Source organism: Miniopterus natalensis, chromosome 2, assembly GCF_054644295.1.
Source record: "Miniopterus natalensis isolate mMinNat1 chromosome 2, mMinNat1.hap1, whole genome shotgun sequence".
Classification (NCBI taxonomy): Eukaryota; Metazoa; Chordata; class Mammalia; order Chiroptera; family Miniopteridae; genus Miniopterus; species Miniopterus natalensis.
The window spans coordinates 143,719,175-143,737,547 of NC_142082.1; the positions used below are offsets into that span (position 1 = coordinate 143,719,175).

Sequence of the window (18,373 nt, forward strand, 5' to 3'; positions counted from 1 at the left end):
GGAGGCAGCCTGATTAGTGACAACTCTCTCATCATTGATGTTTCTATCTCTCTCTCTCCCTCTCCCTTTCTCTTTCTGAAAATCAATAAAGACATGTTTTTGGGGTTTTTTTTTAAATGACTAAGAATTTTTTTAAAATAATGGAAGATGTCAAATTACAGATCCAAGAAACTCAGAGAATGACAATAGTATAAATACCAATATACATACACAAACACACAAGACACATCATATTCAAACATGAGAATCAGAGATGAAGAGAAAATCTTGAAGGCAGCTAGAGAAAAAGACATTATGCAGAGGAACAAATGATTAAAATTACAGTATAAGTCAGAAACTAAGACAAGTGTATATATAAAAATATAATTGTATCTGTATCATTTGTGTACAGTTTTCTTCTCATTTGGGTAAATACCAAGGGAAGAGTATGTTTATGGAAAGAGCACATTTAATTTTGTTCAAAATTGCCAAACTGTCTTCTGAAATGGCTGTACCATTTTGCATTTCCACCAGCAATGAATGAAAGTTCCTGTTGCTCAATATCCTCATCAGCATTTGTGTTGTCAGTGTATGAATGGCATCTGGAAGAAGACACTCAGGAGGTTCATCTATTACTTCAAAGGATTTTCCAAAGATGAGGAAGTTGCAAAAATCAACAAGGCTATGTTTGAGATGGAAAACAACTTTAACCTGGGTGTAGATGAGAATGACACTGAGGAATTCCTGCGGCTGGTTCCCAAGAAATTGACTAATGAGGAGTTTTTGGAACTGAAACAGGAAAACATAGCTGAAGAAGAGGTGAGAGAAGAGGAAACTGCAAGAGAAGACAAAGAAGAATAACTCCCAAGAAAATTTCACAGTAAGATGTTTAGGAGAAGCTTTTGTAGATCTCAACAAGCTTTTTTAAAAGTTTAAAGAATTAGTCTTGATGGCATGGGACCACTGTGTCCTGTGTTGCTTATAAGTTCTGGGTCTTATTTGTAATAAACCAACTGTTTAAAAAAAAAAGTTTGAGACAACCTGGAAATTTCAAATATGAGCCCTGGTCAGACTTCAACAATGGATTGTTTATCTGTTACAGTCAGTTTCTGAGCAGTGACCAGTGAGAAGCAGCTTCTACCTACCTGATGTTGAGAGCCTATTGGATGTCCTCTCTTGGGGGTGTGTGTGTGTGTGTGTGTGTGTGTGTGTGTGTGTGTGTATTCCTAGAATAATATAACCTATAGGAGGAAGTGGCATCTCTGCGCTAGATACCTTGGTTTACTTAAAAGCCTGGTCTTAGTCTCATTAATTTACTAGCTGTATGAACTTGGGCAATTACTTTAGCACTTTGAGACTCAATTTCCTTATCTGTGGAATAGAGGTAGTATTTACTCCATAGAGTTTTTGTAAGAGTTAAATGGAATAATATATTGTTTGTAAACTATAAATTACTGTCAATGAGAAGTTTTACTTGAGTAGACATTCACTGGAATGATTTGAGAGATTTCACATGAGGGATTATATAAACTAACAGGGGCATTGTATCTTCCAGAGAGGACCCCAACATCAGATGTCCTCCCTGCAGTAGCTCATCCTCAGGCTCCATGAGATTGTCTTTCTTACCTGCTGCAGTGATTTGGTGGCAAGCAGGCAATTTCCAGCTAGAGCAACTGAATGAGGTAAGACATGATTTCCATGAGATTGTCCCACTTTATGTAAGTAACCAGTGCCCAACTAAGGGATATGTAGGTTATTTCTCGAGAGAAGTGGGGTCAGAAGTGTTTTCTATAACGTTATTCACCCCTAATGAGAGAGGTTTAGGTAGAAATTCTGGCCTCCCTATAGGCTGAGGCAGAAACACAGAAATGGAGAAACTCATCCTACTCCTAGAAATATCTTCTGGCAAAAAATAATTCTGCTCTTTCCTTTTCATTCCAGTGGAGTGCTGGAGCCAGTTGGTACTAGCTCTTAAGAGCCAATTGTTAAATTTTCAAGAATTTTAAGAACTAGTTGTTGAACACAGCCAGTATAAACAAATTATGTAAACTTACTACTAGATAAATTATATTACAAAACAAAGATAATACTCAAAATTTATCATTTCCTAAGGTATTTTTAAAACTACATTTTAATATTATCTATGCTCTCAAAGTTACTTACATCTATTATATTTGTATAGTTGGAGAAACCATAATTGTGACCTTATGTGTGTCCCTTCCTAACTTTGTGTTTAATGGTGTACATTTCTAGCTTGTAATAGGTCACGGTGGGAACATTTACACCATGAAAATTGGCAGTGCTATAAATCAGGTGCACCTCCCAGAGCAGTCTGTTAAACACACCACCCCTTTAATTCATTTGTCATTTGCTTTGGTTAGTACTTGTAGGGCAATCAAAGCCTGAAGCTGTGAGGGTAGTTGACAATGCAGCTTCTGGAATCAGATTCTGCAGATTTGAATTTGAGCTTCACTACTTACTGTGTCATGTTGGACAAATTATTGACCCTTTCTGTGTATCTGTAAAATTCAAAAAAAAGACTACCTACCCCATAGTATTGTTTTGAACAAACAATACTTAACACATAATATGTATTATGATTATTTTAATTTAGATAAAATTTTCAGTTATGACATGGAAGCCTCTTTTTAGTCCTATTATACTAATGATTTTTAAAATCAGATATCACTGTTGAATTTATCGAACGCCTTAATATCTCATTGATTAGAAGTTTTTCATCTATGATATATTAATATGGTGAGTTATATTAGTAGAATTCCTAATATAAAAAGAACCTTAAGTCCCTGGAATGGATTTTACTTGGTCATTGTGAACTATTTTTTTAAATTAATTAATTAATTTTAAATTTAATTTATTGGGGTTACATTGGTTCGCAAAACCATACAGGTTTTAAGTGTACAGCTAAACAAAAAATCATTTGCATACTGCATCATGTGCCCACCACCCCAAGCAAAGTCTCCTTCCATCCTCCTTTCCTCCGCTTTGCCCACTTCCACCAACTCCCCTCCCCCTTTCCCTCTGGCTATCACCACACTGTTGTCTGTCTGTGTGTTTTATGTGTGTCTCTCTGTGTGTGTTTTGCTTAATTCCTTCACCTTCTTTCATCCAGCCCCCTAAGCCCCTTCCTTCTGACAGCTGCCAGCTTCTTCCCTGTGTCCATGCCTCTGTTTTTATTTTGTCCATCAGTTTATTTTGTTCATTAGATTCTACATATAAGTGAGATCATATGGTATTTGTCTTTCTCTGACTGGGTTATTTCACTTAGCATAATAATCTCCAGGTTCATCCATGCTGTTACAAAAGATAAGATTTTCTTTTTTTTTTCCCCATGGCTCGGTAGTATTCCACGGTGTAAATGTACCACAGCCTTTTTATCCACTCATCTACTGATGGGCACTTGGGCTGTTTCCAGATCTTGGCTATTGTAAATAATGCTGCAGCGAACATAGAAGTGCATATATTCTTTCGAATTCAGGTTTTGGGGTTTCTTCAGATATATTCCCAGAAGTGGGATCGCTGGGTCAAAAGGCAAGTTCCATTTTTAATTTTTTTGAGGAAACTCCATACTGTTTTCCACACTATTCCTTTAATGCTGGTAGATTCCATTTGCTCATGATTTATTTTGCCCATTTCCTCATTATTAATGTTATCTTGGTTACAATTTTCTTTTGTGTACTTTTTCAGGTTTTGGTATCAATGATTTGATGACTTTGTAGAAGTAATCAGGAAACTTATTTTTTCTTATGAACAGTTTCAGTAGCTTTCAAAAATATCTGATTGCTGCAAGCTTAGAAAGAACTTGTGAGGCTATCAGGGCCTGGAGCTCTTTCTCAACTTTCTCTAGTTTAATAGTTCTCAAACTTGGCTGCACATTGGAATCACCTGGGGAGATTTTAAAACAATTGATGCCTGAATCTCTCTGAATACATTTTGTTTTGATTAGTATGGTATGCAGCCTGGGCATGGGGACATTTTAAAACTCTTCAAGTGACTATAATATGAAGCCATGGTTCAGAACTGCTGCATTTCTTTCACTTCTCTCAGGATATTAGTTTAATTTGGTTTCTATCTTTTCTTTAATGAATTAGAGTGATTTATATTTACCTAAAAAGTTATCTGTATTTCCAGACTTTCAAACTGTTATAGGGTTTTGCAAGGTATTGTTGCATAATTATTTTTACTTTTGTTGTGTCTGTGATTATTTCACTTTTTATTTGTTCTTTTTTATTCAGTTTATTGGGGTAACAGTGGTTAATAGTATTACATAATTTTCAGGTGTACAAGATTATAATTCAATACCTATATACTCTTGTGTGTGCTCTCCACCCAGAGTCTAGCTTCCTTCCATTACCATATATTTGATCCTCTTTACCCACTTCACCTTTTCCCCACCAATTTCCCTTCTGGTAGCCACCCTTCTGTTGTCTCTCTCTCTGAGTTTATTTTTGTTTGTTCTATTAGTTTGTTAATGTTTGTTGTATGTTCCCCATATGGGTAAAATCATAGTTTTTGTCCTTTTCCATCTGACTTATTTCACTTAGCACAATACTCTCAAGATCCACCCAGGTTGTCACAAATGGCAATATTTCATCTTTTGATGGCTGAGTAGTATTCCACTCTGCATGTGTATAAGTGTAAACCTAAGTGTCCACTGGCACATCTTCTCTTATCAATCATCTGTCAATAGACACATAGGTTTACACTTTTTAATTTCTAATTTGTGTATTTATGCTTTCTTTCCCACTTCATTTGTTATTGTTATTAGATGAATAGTAGTTTGTCTATTTTATTGGCTTATTAAAGGACCAATTCTTGAATTTATTTATTGACTCTACTCTTTTTCTGTTTTTGTATTTAATAATTTATTTTATGATCTTTATATATTTTCCCTTTCTGGTCCTTCTTAGGTTAATTTTGTTTATCTGCTTCTAACCTCTTGAGTAATTTCATTTTGGTTTATTTCCTTTATCCCTATTCCTTTAGTTAAATGATAAAAGTATTTCAGGCTATTAACTTTTCCTTTAACAAATATCTGTATGCAGTACTTGTTAATATACACTACTTTTATTATCAGTTTTTTATATAGTTTGTAATTGCTGTTTTAATTTCCATTTTTGACCTAAGAGTTATTTTCAGAGAGCTTTTTGTGATATCAATTTTCAAGTAGATAGGGTTATTTTTATGATTATGTCTAGTTTTAGTGTCACAGAATTGCTTCTGTATTAATTGGACAATCTTTCTAAAACATCTGCTTGATCTTAATTGAACAAGTGTAACACCAGGGACTTAAAAAAGGAAAAGCAACTGATATATTCAATTTAATAAGCAGAAAAATAAGTGGCACCAACTGCTATCCCATCTCAGACAGATTGATCTTTAAGTCTGCGAGCTGCCTTCTTGGGAAGGAAGTGCTTGAGACTCAATGCACCAGAATCCCAGGTGTGTGATCAGGACTAAGGTTTTGTTCATTGTTTCCTTTACATGCTTCTATCAGAAGCAAGTCCATGCTAAGATCATTGCATTAAGCAAGAGCGAGCAAACTTTTTCTGTAAAGGGCCCAGATAGTAAATATTTGTGTGTTGGGTTACTAATATTGCATGGAAAGCATTTATAATAAAAATTATTCATTGTTTGAAAATCACATTTAAATGGGCACATTATATTTTTATTTGCTAAATCTGACAACCATATTTGCAGGCTATGTAGTCTTTGTGGCAACTGCTTAACTCTGCTGTTGTAGTGGGAAAACAAACATAGATAACATATAAGCAAATGGGTGCGACTGTGTTCCAATTAAACTTTATTAAAATAGTCAGTGGACTATATTTGGCTTGAGAGCTATAGTTTGTCCACCCCTGCATTAGACCAGTAGTTTGAACAATTAGTGTGCTTCAGAATCACATGGAGGGATTGCTGGGCCCAGCTCTAGAGTTGATGATCCCATAGATCTAGAGTGAAGCACAACAATTTCTGTTTCTACCAAGTTCCCAGGTGATGCTGCTACTGCTCGTTTGTGGACCACTGCATTAGGAAAAAATGACTATTACCTTTTTTTCCCTAAAACCCACTCAGAGGGACATAAGCTTATTTCTTATTGTCCATTTAAGACTTCATCAGTCCTATGAGACAAAAATTTTAAGTGCTGAGATTTAAATATTCACACGGCCAATCTTCCTGACCAGCAGGGCTTCCCTAACACCTATGGGCTAATTACAAAAGGTTACTCCCTCTCAGGGAAGGATTAGAAAAAGGCACCACCTCCACTAAATTTACACAGCCTCTCACCAAGGTACACAGCTTGGTAAGTTGAGCACAGGCTGGATTTCAGCGTTCACTCACCCTTCAGGAGTCTTTGTGCAGTACTCAAACTACGTGACACTCCTGATGTCCCTGCTGATCAGAAGAATGTTATCTACAATTCCTCAAAACAACACATTCTAAATTTAAAATATTCAGCCCAGCCAGGCATGGCTCAGCGGTTGAGCGTCGACCTAGGATCCAGGCGATCAGGGTTCGATTCCTGGTCAGGGCACATGCCCGGGTTGTGGGCTCGACCAATGACTCTCTCATCACTGATGTTTCTATCTCTCTCTCTCCCTCTCCTTTCCTCTCTCTGAAATCAATAAAGATTTTTTATAAATAAATAAATAAATAAATAAATAAATAAATAAATAAATTTAAAATATTCAGTGAGAGTTTACATCCTTTCTTGAAGTAAAAAAAGACCCCAACACAATATTTTTTCCACTTGGATGTGATAGACTGACAGACTTTTTGTCAGCTTTATTGGGGATATAATTGACAAAATTATAAGATATTTAAAGTATACAATGTGATGATAAATAATATTCCTAAGAAAAATCCCATACACAAACTGACCCCTACACTCTTTTTTTCATACCTCAAGGGGAGAAAATAAACATATTTTAAATAAATTTTCTCTGTATAGAAATTTAAAAATTTAAATGCCTATAGTGTGGTTAATATAGTCTGCACTATTTGGCTCTTTGGAATTCATTTAAGTTTTCTTTATATCAACACTCTAATATATCAACACTATTTTGCAAATGTTCCATGATCCTTCAAAAGGGTGTATTCCCTCTATGGAGGTGGTAGAGTTTGAAATATATCTGCTTATAAACATGTACTTTCTTGTTAATATTATCCATATGTTATATGCATTCTCTATATTGTTACTTATCCCCCTGATCTAATGACTTGGGATATAGTGTAATCCCCATGAGGTCATGGAAGAAGTTTTTATGTATGACTTTATATCCCTGGCCCCTAGCACAATAGGTGGATCATAATAAGCATTCAGTTATTAAATGAATAAACTATTGGGGGCTGTAAAGTAGGGTGGAATGCAATTGTTCCCAGTTCTCCTTCAAATAAGAAATTAATTTGTATCCTTTTTACTTTCTCACTATTGGACTTGTAGCAGATCCCCTAACCTGGAATCAGCTGTAATTGCTGCATTTCTTCCTGAAGATACACTTCACCCCTACACTTAAGTTCCTGTGGCAGGTTCGACTCAAATGTTGTGATGGTCTTAAACTTAGAAAAATAATTACTGAAAAGATATGAACTAAAATATTGATGTGGTTTCTCTCAGGGTGACTTTATACTTATTTAGTTTTGCTTTTGCTCCTTGGTATTTTCCAGACGTTTTATAATGAGCAGGCATTACTTTCATAGTTAAGAGAACAAAGAAAGTTTATAATTAGAAATATCAGTAATTTTTCTCTCTGATATTTCTACTCTCTAGTTCAAGTTCTACTCATTAAGATTACACAGAAAAAGCAAATTCTCTCTTCTAGATGGAAAACCTAAAGGGACCTCTCAGATTCTCCCTGAGTCTGCCCATTAAAGTTTCCTTCAAAGTTTATTACTTGGTTCCTAGATCTTTCACTCTTATGCCTCTGAACATAATCCCATTTGTAGATAATCATTTAAAGTAGAGCTCCCAGACTAGATACAGTATTTCTTGTACAGCCTGTTCCACACAAAGTACAATAGAATTTCCCTTGGTTCATATTATGATCCACTATTTCAGCCTACAATAGCTTGGCATTTTCAGTACCCACAACACTGCTGACTCATGTGGAAGTTTACTGAAATTCCTGTCCTTTTCATTCCTTTGCCCCCAATCTGTTTTTATACAAGTAGGTAGCACTTACACACAGCTATATCACTTGTGCTTTTCTTGCCCTCCCTCCTCAAGCAGGCCCTAGATGATGGACCTAAGGAACAGAAGCACAGTGAGAGTTTATCGTCTTGGGCTCTGAGCAGAGCTCCCTTTCCACTCAGGCATTGCTCTTTGCCCTCTTCCTAGTCCTCTATAAGCCTGGCCATGGCCATGAATGGCCTCATTATCTTCATCACCAGGACAGACCCCAGGTTTAGCCCCATGCATATCTTCCTTGGCCACCTATCCTCCCTGGGTATCTGCTTCATCACCACCATATTCCACAGATGCTGGTCCACCTCGTGGTCAAGAACCACACTCTCTCTTTTGCCATCTGCTTGACCCAAATGTACCTGGTTTTTGGTGTGGGTGTGGCTGAGTGCATCCTGCTGGCTTTTATGACCTATGATCCTTACGTTGCTACCCGCTCTCCACTTAGTTACACTCAGATCATGAGTCAGCAGGTCTTTGTGAAGCTGGTGAGTATTACCTGATTCTTTAGGCTGATCAATGGCATCCTGCTTGACTATATGACATTTCATGGTCCATTTTGTAGAGACAACCACATAAAAAGCTTCTTCTTATGGAGACACCCCCCTCCCCCGTTTAGTCTGAGGGTAATCTTTGCTGATGTCATCTTGGTGCTGCTCAGCCCCGTGGTGCTCACTGTCATCTCGTATGCCTGCATCCTGGCCTCCATCCTTGGCAGAGCCCCCTCCTCAGGTCGGGGGAAGACCTTCTTTAACTTGCACCTCCCATTTGACTGTGGTCATCTTTTTCTATGCCTTGGCCACGTTCTCCTGTATGATCCCCTGCAGCATACATGGCCTTTACAAAGACAAGCCTTTCTCCCTCCTCTGCACTATCATCACCCCCATGTGAAACCCCATCATCTACAATTTTGAAACAAGGAAATGAAAGGGGCCATGGTGAAGGCCTTTAGGAGGGCCCGCCTGGCCCAGACAGAGTCTGTCTAGCTGGAAGACCCCTGGAGGGGAAGCTCCTCCTTTAGCCCTGACAGTTGGCTAACTCTCCAATGCTAAACGGCTCCAAGAAAGAACATCCATAGCTTCCTTTCTACTAGCATCAAACCTGGAAGATCCTACTGATGTCTAATGCTCATCTATCTGACTTCACTTCAAGCACAGTTTTCTCTTGGACTTGCCTCGGGAGAATTTCCTGAGTTTGCTTTCTTCTAAGTTCTCCAATAGGATCCAATAAATAAGTGCACTTCATTCCATTTCATTGTATTTGTCTAGCAATTTGGCGTGCTATTCCCAGCCTGTGCTTTGCATATACAATTAGGTGTAGGCTTTTTTTTCTCTTTCAACTTACTATTTCAGCCTGCTTTTCTTTCTCACATTCTAATCTCATATCCTAAATATTCCCTCACCCACCCTGCTCCTATATGAGGAAAAAAAAAAAGTAAAGAAGCAAGAAAAAGAGAATTAGGGAGCAGCATTGACATTAAGAAAAGTCAGTTAGAGAAAAGGAGAAAAAGAAAAAACTAAGAGTCAGCAGCCTGAAGTCTATCTTCTTAACCTCCACTAGCCCTTGAGGAAGAATTTGTGGTGGCACTACATTGCTGACACCGCATTCAATTTGTTTATGTTTGTGTGTTGTTGGGGAAAGGCAAGTGGGAGAGGCCAGTGTGTCAAACCCCTTCTCTTAAATCCTTTAGTTTCTTTAAGTAACATGACTGCTTGATGTTTCCCTTTAGACTCAAGTAGTAAGTGCTGCTAACAAGCTTCTCAGACTACTAGTTTCCTTCTCTGCTATTCATGCCCCAAATTAACTCCCCTCTTCCTACTGCTTTTCTTTTTTCAATCTTTCATGTTATTCCAGTTCAATCCTATTCTACCCTACCACCTCATCTTATATGGATCCATTTCATTCCCTGCACTCTAAGGAATATCTCCCCACACTACCTCCACCATTGCAGAAGCCTTTCTATTTGCAACCCTGACCTCTCTGGTTTCCTCTAGCTTCTCTCCCTGACCAAACCTAGAGTCCCTTAAGAGGGTATTATATTCTCAGCTGTTCTCTTCCTTTGAAAACTGCATCTTTCTCATGCCCCTTTCATAGCAGATAGGAAAGAAAAGGGAATAGGCCTGTTCTTTATTTTCTGGTACCACTTCCATAAGATGAACACACCTCATTTAAGATGCTCTCAAAAATAGATGTACTACCTTTTCCACATCCTCATATCACATACTATCCTCTGCAGTGACTTAAAGCAGTAGCTTCACTCCACAAAACTATGTATTTTGAGTCCAAATTGGTGAATCTAGATATTAGGGGACATGTGAGAAGCACTCCTTAGAGAGGTGGAAGAAATGAGACACCACTCTAATCGAGAAGAAACAATAAGCATGGAACCTAAAGATTTCCATTATCAAAGAAAAATTACACCAGGCAATGTTAAACAGGCAAGAAGGACTTTGAGACTATTGTAATAGGAGATTGGACTCAACTCTGTGGGGAGATTTTTTAAGCTGCGGGTGTTGGGAGGGGTCTTAGGCCACCTTTGTATGGTGATTGATCTTACCCAAAGGAAAAGTGAGTTTAAAGGAGGTTTTTCAAAATTTGGAGCAAGGTGCTCACTGAAGTTAGACTCTTACCCTCCCACAGAAACTAGGGAATTGGGGCGCTATCTTCCTTGAGGGTTACCTTTCAAAGGGATGGCTCCCAGGTCCTTGAGAAAGACATTCCCTGGGTCTTAAAACTGGCAAGAGGCTTTTAAGATTTGTATACATTTCAAAGGGGCAGAGAAGGAATTTGCCATTACTGTACAAGTAAGTGCTCTGAGAGAAGGGAGGTCAGGTGCCTACAGTCAAGAAGAAACCTGTCTAGAGTTTAGTCAAATGGAAATGGGGATGGTAAGGTCATCTTGGTCACCACAGAGAACAAAAGAAGTGCTTATTCTTCCCCCTCACATCTCAGTTTCCTCTCCAAGTTTGAAAATTCCTGTGTCCATGAGCCTTTAAAAGAAAAAAGTGAAGGGGGGTGGGCGTGAATTACAGGAAAAGGAGAGGAAGGAGTGCTTTAAAAAAAGTTTTATGAGAATAATTTCATAGTGTACATATGCCCAGCATTGTTATATGCTGACATCATAAACAAGACACAGTTCTGGCGTTTAAGCTCCAAGCGAAATAGCGCAGACACGGACAAGCAATGGTACTACAAAGGGCAAAGGTTGCAAGAGGTCTACACAAAGTACATTAGGAGGGCAGATAACTGCAGCTAACATTTATGAAGCACTTATGCTGTAACAGCTTTCTATTTAATCATAACAAAACCCTCGAAGTACTAGCATTAACTCCACTTTGAGATGCAAAGCTGAGGCTCACAGAAGTTAAGTGGTCTCAAAATCACACCGTATTTCAAAGGGTATAGCTGCAGTTCTAACTGGGGCTCCAGTTCCAAAGCTAGCACTCCTAAGGAGGTGGTCGAACAACTGTCCCTAAGAAAGGGGCCGCCTCTGTACCGAGAAGGTGATATTAGAACTGAGCCTTAAAGAATAAACAATTGTAAGGTAGAAAGCGGGAGGATAGGGGTTAGAAGCCGGGGATGGGTAATTCCAGGCAAGAACTGCCTGATTCGTCGTTAAAAATGGTGCATTCGACGCGGATGGCAGAAGGTGAATAGAAACAGGAATGCGGGAAAATCAGCCTTTGTGACCTACAGCTTCTCAAGGGCGAGCACTTTCCGGTTCAAGGTCCTGGACTCCCGCCAGGGGAGCGGACGCAAGGGGGCTCTAGCGCAGGGGAAGCCGCCGCACTGGACGCGTCTCCCTCGCCGCAGCATCTGCCCAGGTCCCGGAGCCCGGAAGGTATACAAAGAGCCCACGGGGACGCGAAAACCCATGTAATAAATAACCAGAAGCTACTCTGAAATGTGCGTCCCTTCCCAGTCCCTTCTCAAGTCCACGGTCCGGGCTATCCAAACTACCCAAGAGGGGATGGGCACTGACCCAGTTACAACCTGGAGAGGAGGTGGACGCAGTTGGCGCTCAGAATCCGCGGCCAATCAGCCTTCCACGACCTCTCGGATCATCGCTGTGGCAACCAATGCGTGCAGTCTCCTTGGCTGCCCCTGGCCGGGCGAATTGCTCTAATCCTACCACCTCCGGGAAGCCAGCTATTTTGGGAAACTGGGCAGTCACCCTCCCACGCTGGAGAGCGGACCTTGGGCTTGGGATCACCTCCCAGCAGAGTGGAGTTGTTGAAATGCCGCGCCCCTTTGGCGGGGGATGGGATGGAACGGTGGCGGAACGAGGCTGGGGGCAAGCCTGAGCGGAGATCTTGCCAATCACTTCGAGCTCCCATAGCTCCCAGCCTTGTCCGCGGTCCTTAGTCTAGTTCTTTTCAGGTGATATCCCCCCTTTTAGCGAACTGCGTAATTGTTGGGTTCCTATTCCTTCTCTTGTATAACAGCAATGTCCCCTGTCCACACTCCTGAAAGCCTTCTTGGACCCCTTCCACTTTCTCAGTTTATTGGACTTTCTTTGAGTTCCCTTCAAAACCTGGGCGGTTTCCTACCACTGTACTCTTGCTTTTCGGTCTTCCTCGCTAGTCGAATTCAGTTTTGAGTCGTCCGCACAGTACCTGGCCATAGGAGGCGCTGTAGCGCTACTTCTGAAATGATATCGTAACAATCTTGATGTAGTAACCAAATGAAAGCAAAGCTTTTCCGATGGGAGTAGAGAGGGAGTGTCCAGAGCACTGAGCCCTCAAGGAAGCCCCAGAGGCACCTATTATTGGTGACTTCAGCCGAAATATGCAGTTTAATATATAGAAATATGGTTTACCCAGGACACAAAAATTAAACAACTGGAGCCTCTAGGGGCACTCTTAAAACCTCTTTTTGGACTTCTAATCTGGTTACACGTGTTTGTTTTTATTTCCCAGTCTAAAGACCTAGATATATGTCTGCCTCTTCAGATTAATCCCTCACCCTCTTCACCCAGCTCTGGGCTTTCGAGGCTGACCTGCATGGACTGTGTAAACAGATTCCCTTACCTCAGGCTTTCTTTTGGGTCCAGTCAATGAGTAGGATAGGCTGAAGATCAAAAGGAAGTAGTAGTGTGAGGCTGGGATATTTAATCCTCTTTTCCCTGTGTGGGTTGAGTCCCTTGAACTAAGATCTCAGCTCCTGTTGGCTGGCCCTCTCTACCTAGTTCTCTTAAGCATTTCTAAGTTCTGGAAGCGGCATCTCCCATTACCTGTGTTTGGAGGATGTGAGGCCATGCTCTAGGGTAACCACAGCCCAGGCCAAAATTGTGGGAAAGTAACCCAAGCCAGGATAGTTCTCAGTTTCTAAGTTCTAGAATGACCACCTCCCAAAGACCTTTTCAGGCTTACTCTCTCTGTTAGGGGAAGAGATATTGATCATGCTCTGTTGATTGTGACTATTAGCTATAGTTATAAGAAATATTAATCATGTTCTGTTAACTGTGATTGTTCTGTTCTAATTAGAAAAAGCACTTTCTAACCTGGCTGGGAGTTGTTTGGCTCAGGACATGGGAATTACCCTTGGAATGTGTTCCATTCTCTTTTTCTGAGAACTGTCTATCATCATGGAAAGATAAACAGCCTTGTTCCTGAAACCATGGAATCCTGAAGGAACTCCTCCCTTTGCAACCCCCAGCCTACCTTGTCTGCTTCCCCATGCCTCTAATTCCTACTTTCCCATGTAATCTTTGTCCTTCTACCCAATATAAGCAGCTGGCTTATGGGGGGCAATAGAGCAGATTTTCGTGGGTGACCATTACTGCTCTCCCATATTGCTGGCAATATTGGAATAAACACTCATATACGATTCAACCCTCTGTCTGCTTAATTGACTCAAGTGGTGACAGGCAGCCCGGACCCATTGTTGTCCTGTTTCACCTCTAATATGAGATTCAGGGTTCTGTATCCTCCTTGTGATTTCCCTATACCCTACCCACACCTTTGTAAATAATCCTTTGTTAAACTCACCTTAAACTATTCTAATTTGAGTATTCCATTTGTTTCCTGGGAATATCCTGAAATAAGAACATTCTCTTTTACTGAGGTAATGGAAATAGTTATCTCAAATGGAATCATTTGGAATGCTATATGATGTAGGAGAAAGAGCATGGGCTTTGAAGTTATACAAAACTGTGTCTCATGTCATTCATTCATTCATTCATTTGGCAAATGTTCCACAGTCCAATTAGCTGTGGTAGACATTTTAATTTTAAAGAATTCGATGACACACAGCCCATTCTCCAAGAACCCTCTTCTCCCCCCACAGGGGTGAACCCTGGTGACCAAATTGGTAACAGGAGACACCACCACCCGTCATCACCACCATCAATGCAGCTAAGCTGGATCAGTTTACTCCTCTTTCCTGAGAATTTGGAATTGGTATGCAGTGGGGATAATTATTTCTGGGCTGGAACAGGCACTCATGCTATGGAACAGTTACCTTTTTCTGTGTATGTGAAAAAGCAAAGAAAGTTGGCAGGCAGGAAGAATAGGTTAAAGTTAGAGGGCAGAGGGAAACAGAGATGAAAGACCACGACTCCAGACAAAGAGCCTGAGATAATGGCTGCACTGGTTTCGGTCTGCTGGGTGGCCCAGCTGCATTCTTGCTTTTGGGTTTGTGAGATAACCTTGCTGAATCCTTATAATAAACATTTTTTCCTCAAAACTATTACAGATAGGTTTTTATTTCTTGCAACCAAACAAGTCTTAACTAAGACAGTATCTACCGCAATGTGGTTATGAGGATTAAATTAGATAAAGTGTTTCAAACATCTAAATTGGTGCCTCCAAAAATGTTACTTTCTCCTTTTCAACTGTAAACAGCACCGCATGTGCCCTAAGCATCAGACTTATTTGTCCTTTGTACTTCTTATTGGGAGTAACAAACCCGTTTCACTGTCAGTATTTGCAAGTTTTTCCTCATTTCAGCTTTTCCTCTTCTAAATGCTGTTCTATTCATGTTCTAGGTGCTAATATATTTGTGTTTGTGTTGCTGTGTTTTATTTTGAACAATTTTTTCTTAAAGGATTGGGTTAATCATATTGCTCAGTTCATGACACAGAATCATTGGTCCCTGCAAGGAAAGGCCCTCCTGCTTTATGTCTTTATTACTTTCTTCCTTTTTTAACTTCATATCTCTTATCGCCACTCCTAGTACCCACTCACCCCCAATAGGCAATTTTTTAATGTGCTTAATGCATTATTTCTGTTTAGGTATGTTCACAGAAAATAGTTATTTTGTAGGCATCTATTTTTTTAAAAAATATATCTTTATTGATTTCAGAGAGAGGAAGAGGGAGAGAGATAGAAACATCAATGATGAGAGAGTCATTGATCGGCTGCAGCCCGCAACCCGGGCATGTGCCCTGACCAGGAATCGAACCCTGATCGCCTGGATCCTAAGTCGATGCTCAACCGCTGAGCCACGCCCGGCAGGGCATGTAGGCATCTATTTTTAAATGTAATCCAAAATTACCGAGCTATGTCTCATTCTGTTTTAGTTTTTTCATTAAGCACTGTTTTTCATCTCCATCCATATTGCCAGATGCTAACATTTAATCTGTTACTTCACATTGGTGTCTAGCGTTCTATGATGTGCACTCAGCACATGGTACCTATCCACTCCTCCAGCAGTGAACACACACATTGCCTCCAACTCCATGGCACTACAAATAACCCTGCAATGAACATCCTTGTATTAGCCCCTTCTGGACTTGTAAAGAATTTGTTTTATATTGCTTAGGAAAGGAATTGCTTGTGTATAGTGTATGACTCTATTAATGTGCCCAAGTAATGCCAGATTGCTTTCCAGAAGTGGTGGAACCAGTCTTGCAACAGTACAAGATTCTATATTTCCATATTCGTGACATTTGTAATTATCTAGATTTCTAATTTTTGCTGGTTTGATAGGTATAAACTGATATTTCAATGTTGATTTAATTTGCATTTGATTGCTAATAGTTTTGATTAAATTTCCATATGCATATTATCTTTTTCCTATTCTATAAGTTGTTGGTTGATTTCTTTTGCACCCTTTTTTTTCCCTATTGGGTTGATGCCTTTTTCCTATTCAATTGCAGGAGTTCCATGTATATTCTAGGATAATATTACATCCTTGTCAGTTTTAGACAAAGCAAATATTTTCTTCATTCTGCCATTTGCCTATTAACTTTGTCTCTAGTGCCTTTAACAGAAAGTAAATCTTTGTTTTGTAATCAAATTCCTCAGTTTTGCCTTATGGTTTATACTTTTGAAAGTGTTGAAATATGACCACTACTCTCTTAGTTATGCCTTCTCTTTGCCTGACATCTCTAAATCTGAGTTCATTGGAGAGGTGCCTATAGTCATTCCATCTGATGCTCTAGGTTGGACCCCAAAGTAATTGCACCAACTGAATTTCATTCTTAAGAGAATCCCATCTTCTTTGAGCATTTTCTGCTATAGAGTTTCAAGCTATGAAAATCATATATTTTAACTCTTTGAAGTCAGACTTCTCGTAGACTTCACTTTATCCCCTTGATTATCAGGAAGAACCAAAATGGCATAGTTACTTTCTCTCAAGATTTTCCTCAGTCTCATTTCACTAATCAATTCCATCTTGTGGGTCAGAATTAGATCTGGATTTGCAAGTCTGCTCTGCCATCTTCTTCTTCTGAAGGACTGTATTACATTAAATCAACTTTTCCCTCACTTCTGTAACTTGGCTTTGTACTAGTTTCATTTATTTGTTCCTGGGATCTATAATCCAGTTTATGTTTTGGCAGACTCTAACATGTTTTTACAATATAACTTCTTTTCTTCTTTTATTTTCACCTAAATGATTCCTTTCTTGTTTACACTCTCAAGGATATATAATCCCATACAAGACTCTATCTTTGTGATGTAATGTGCTACTCTGACTTTCCTTTCATTATTTTCTTTTGTTTTTATTTTGTTCCTACTTCCTCCCCTTCCTCCCTTCCCTCTCCCTCTCCCTCTCCCTCTCCCTCTCCCTCTCCCTCTCCCTCTCCCTCTCCCTCTCCCTCTCCCTCTCCCTCTCCCTCTCCCTCTCCCTCTCCCTCTCCCTCTCCCTCTCCCTCTCCCTCTCCCTCTCCCTCTCCCTCTCCCTCTCCCTCTCCCTCTCCCTCTCCCTCTCCCTCTCCCTCTCCCTCCCTCCCTCCCTCCCTCTCTCTCTGTCTCTCTCTCTCTCTCTCTTCTTTCTTTCTTTCTTTCTTTCTTTCTTTCTTTCTTTCTTTCTTTCTTTCTTTCTTCTTTCTTTCTTTCTTTCTTTCTTTCTTTCTTTCTTTCTTTCTTTCTTTCTTTCTTTCTTTCTTTCTTTCTTTCTTTCTTTTTCTTTCTTTCTCTCTTTCTCTCTTTCTTCTCTTTCTTCTCTTTCTCCCTTCCCTTCCCTTCCCTTCCCTTCCCTTCCCTTCCCTTCCCTTCCCTTCCCTTCCCTTCCCTTCCCTTCCCTGCCCTGCCCTGCCCTGCCCTGCCCTGCCCTGCCCTGCCCTGCCCTGCCCTGCCCCTGCCCCTGCCCCTTCCCCTTCCCCTTCCCCTTTCCCTTCTCCTTTACTTTTTGAATTTTGGAAATGCTGAGGTCAAGGGCTGACTTCCTGTAGATCACAGCAAAGAAGCTGCCTCTGTCTCAGAAGCAGGTTTGCCACAGAAATATGGTGTGTGTCACATGACTGGTAATTCTTTTCCAGTTGCACATCAGAACCCAATTCTGTTTCTTTGGAACAATGTGCGGCACCTTTTTTCATTGCATGTTTCAGGCATGAGTCTCATCCTTCCAAGTTTCTTTATATCTGTGTTTATTTTCCTCATTGTATAAAGTCTCAAGTTCTACTTGTATATTTCCTATAGTCTGTGCATTGGTGTAGAGGCCATAGTACCTTTCCCCCCGGAACCCCTTTCTACTTACTTTTTTCAGAGAATTACTGGGTACCACCTTTGCTACTGCTTTTCTTCCAATGTCATACTTGATGTCCTCTGTAGTATGAAATTTTGTGGGTTTTCTCAGCATTTTTTAAACCTTTGTCCTCTCCATTTTATCTTGTCATCCCCAACCCTGATTCCCAGCACGCACGCACATGTGCACACACACACCCCATTCCCATTTTAAAATTAAAGTGCTTCTTACTCAGTTAACAATGCTAACAGAAAACAGGTTTTGCCTTCAATATTCTGAGAA

The 18,373-nt window shown here is 40.0% G+C and overlaps 1 protein-coding gene across 1 annotated transcript; it reads left to right on the forward strand.

The window, feature by feature from the left end:
- Positions 1-570: 570 nt before the first annotated feature.
- OR10AD1 (olfactory receptor family 10 subfamily AD member 1) lies at positions 571-9,165 on the forward strand. The gene is given in 6 exon segments (XM_016201024.2): positions 571-798; positions 8,269-8,343; positions 8,345-8,462; positions 8,465-8,928; positions 8,930-9,089; positions 9,092-9,165. Coding segments are annotated over 6 exon segments (1,119 nt in total).
- The last annotated feature ends 9,208 nt before the right edge of the window (positions 9,166-18,373 follow it).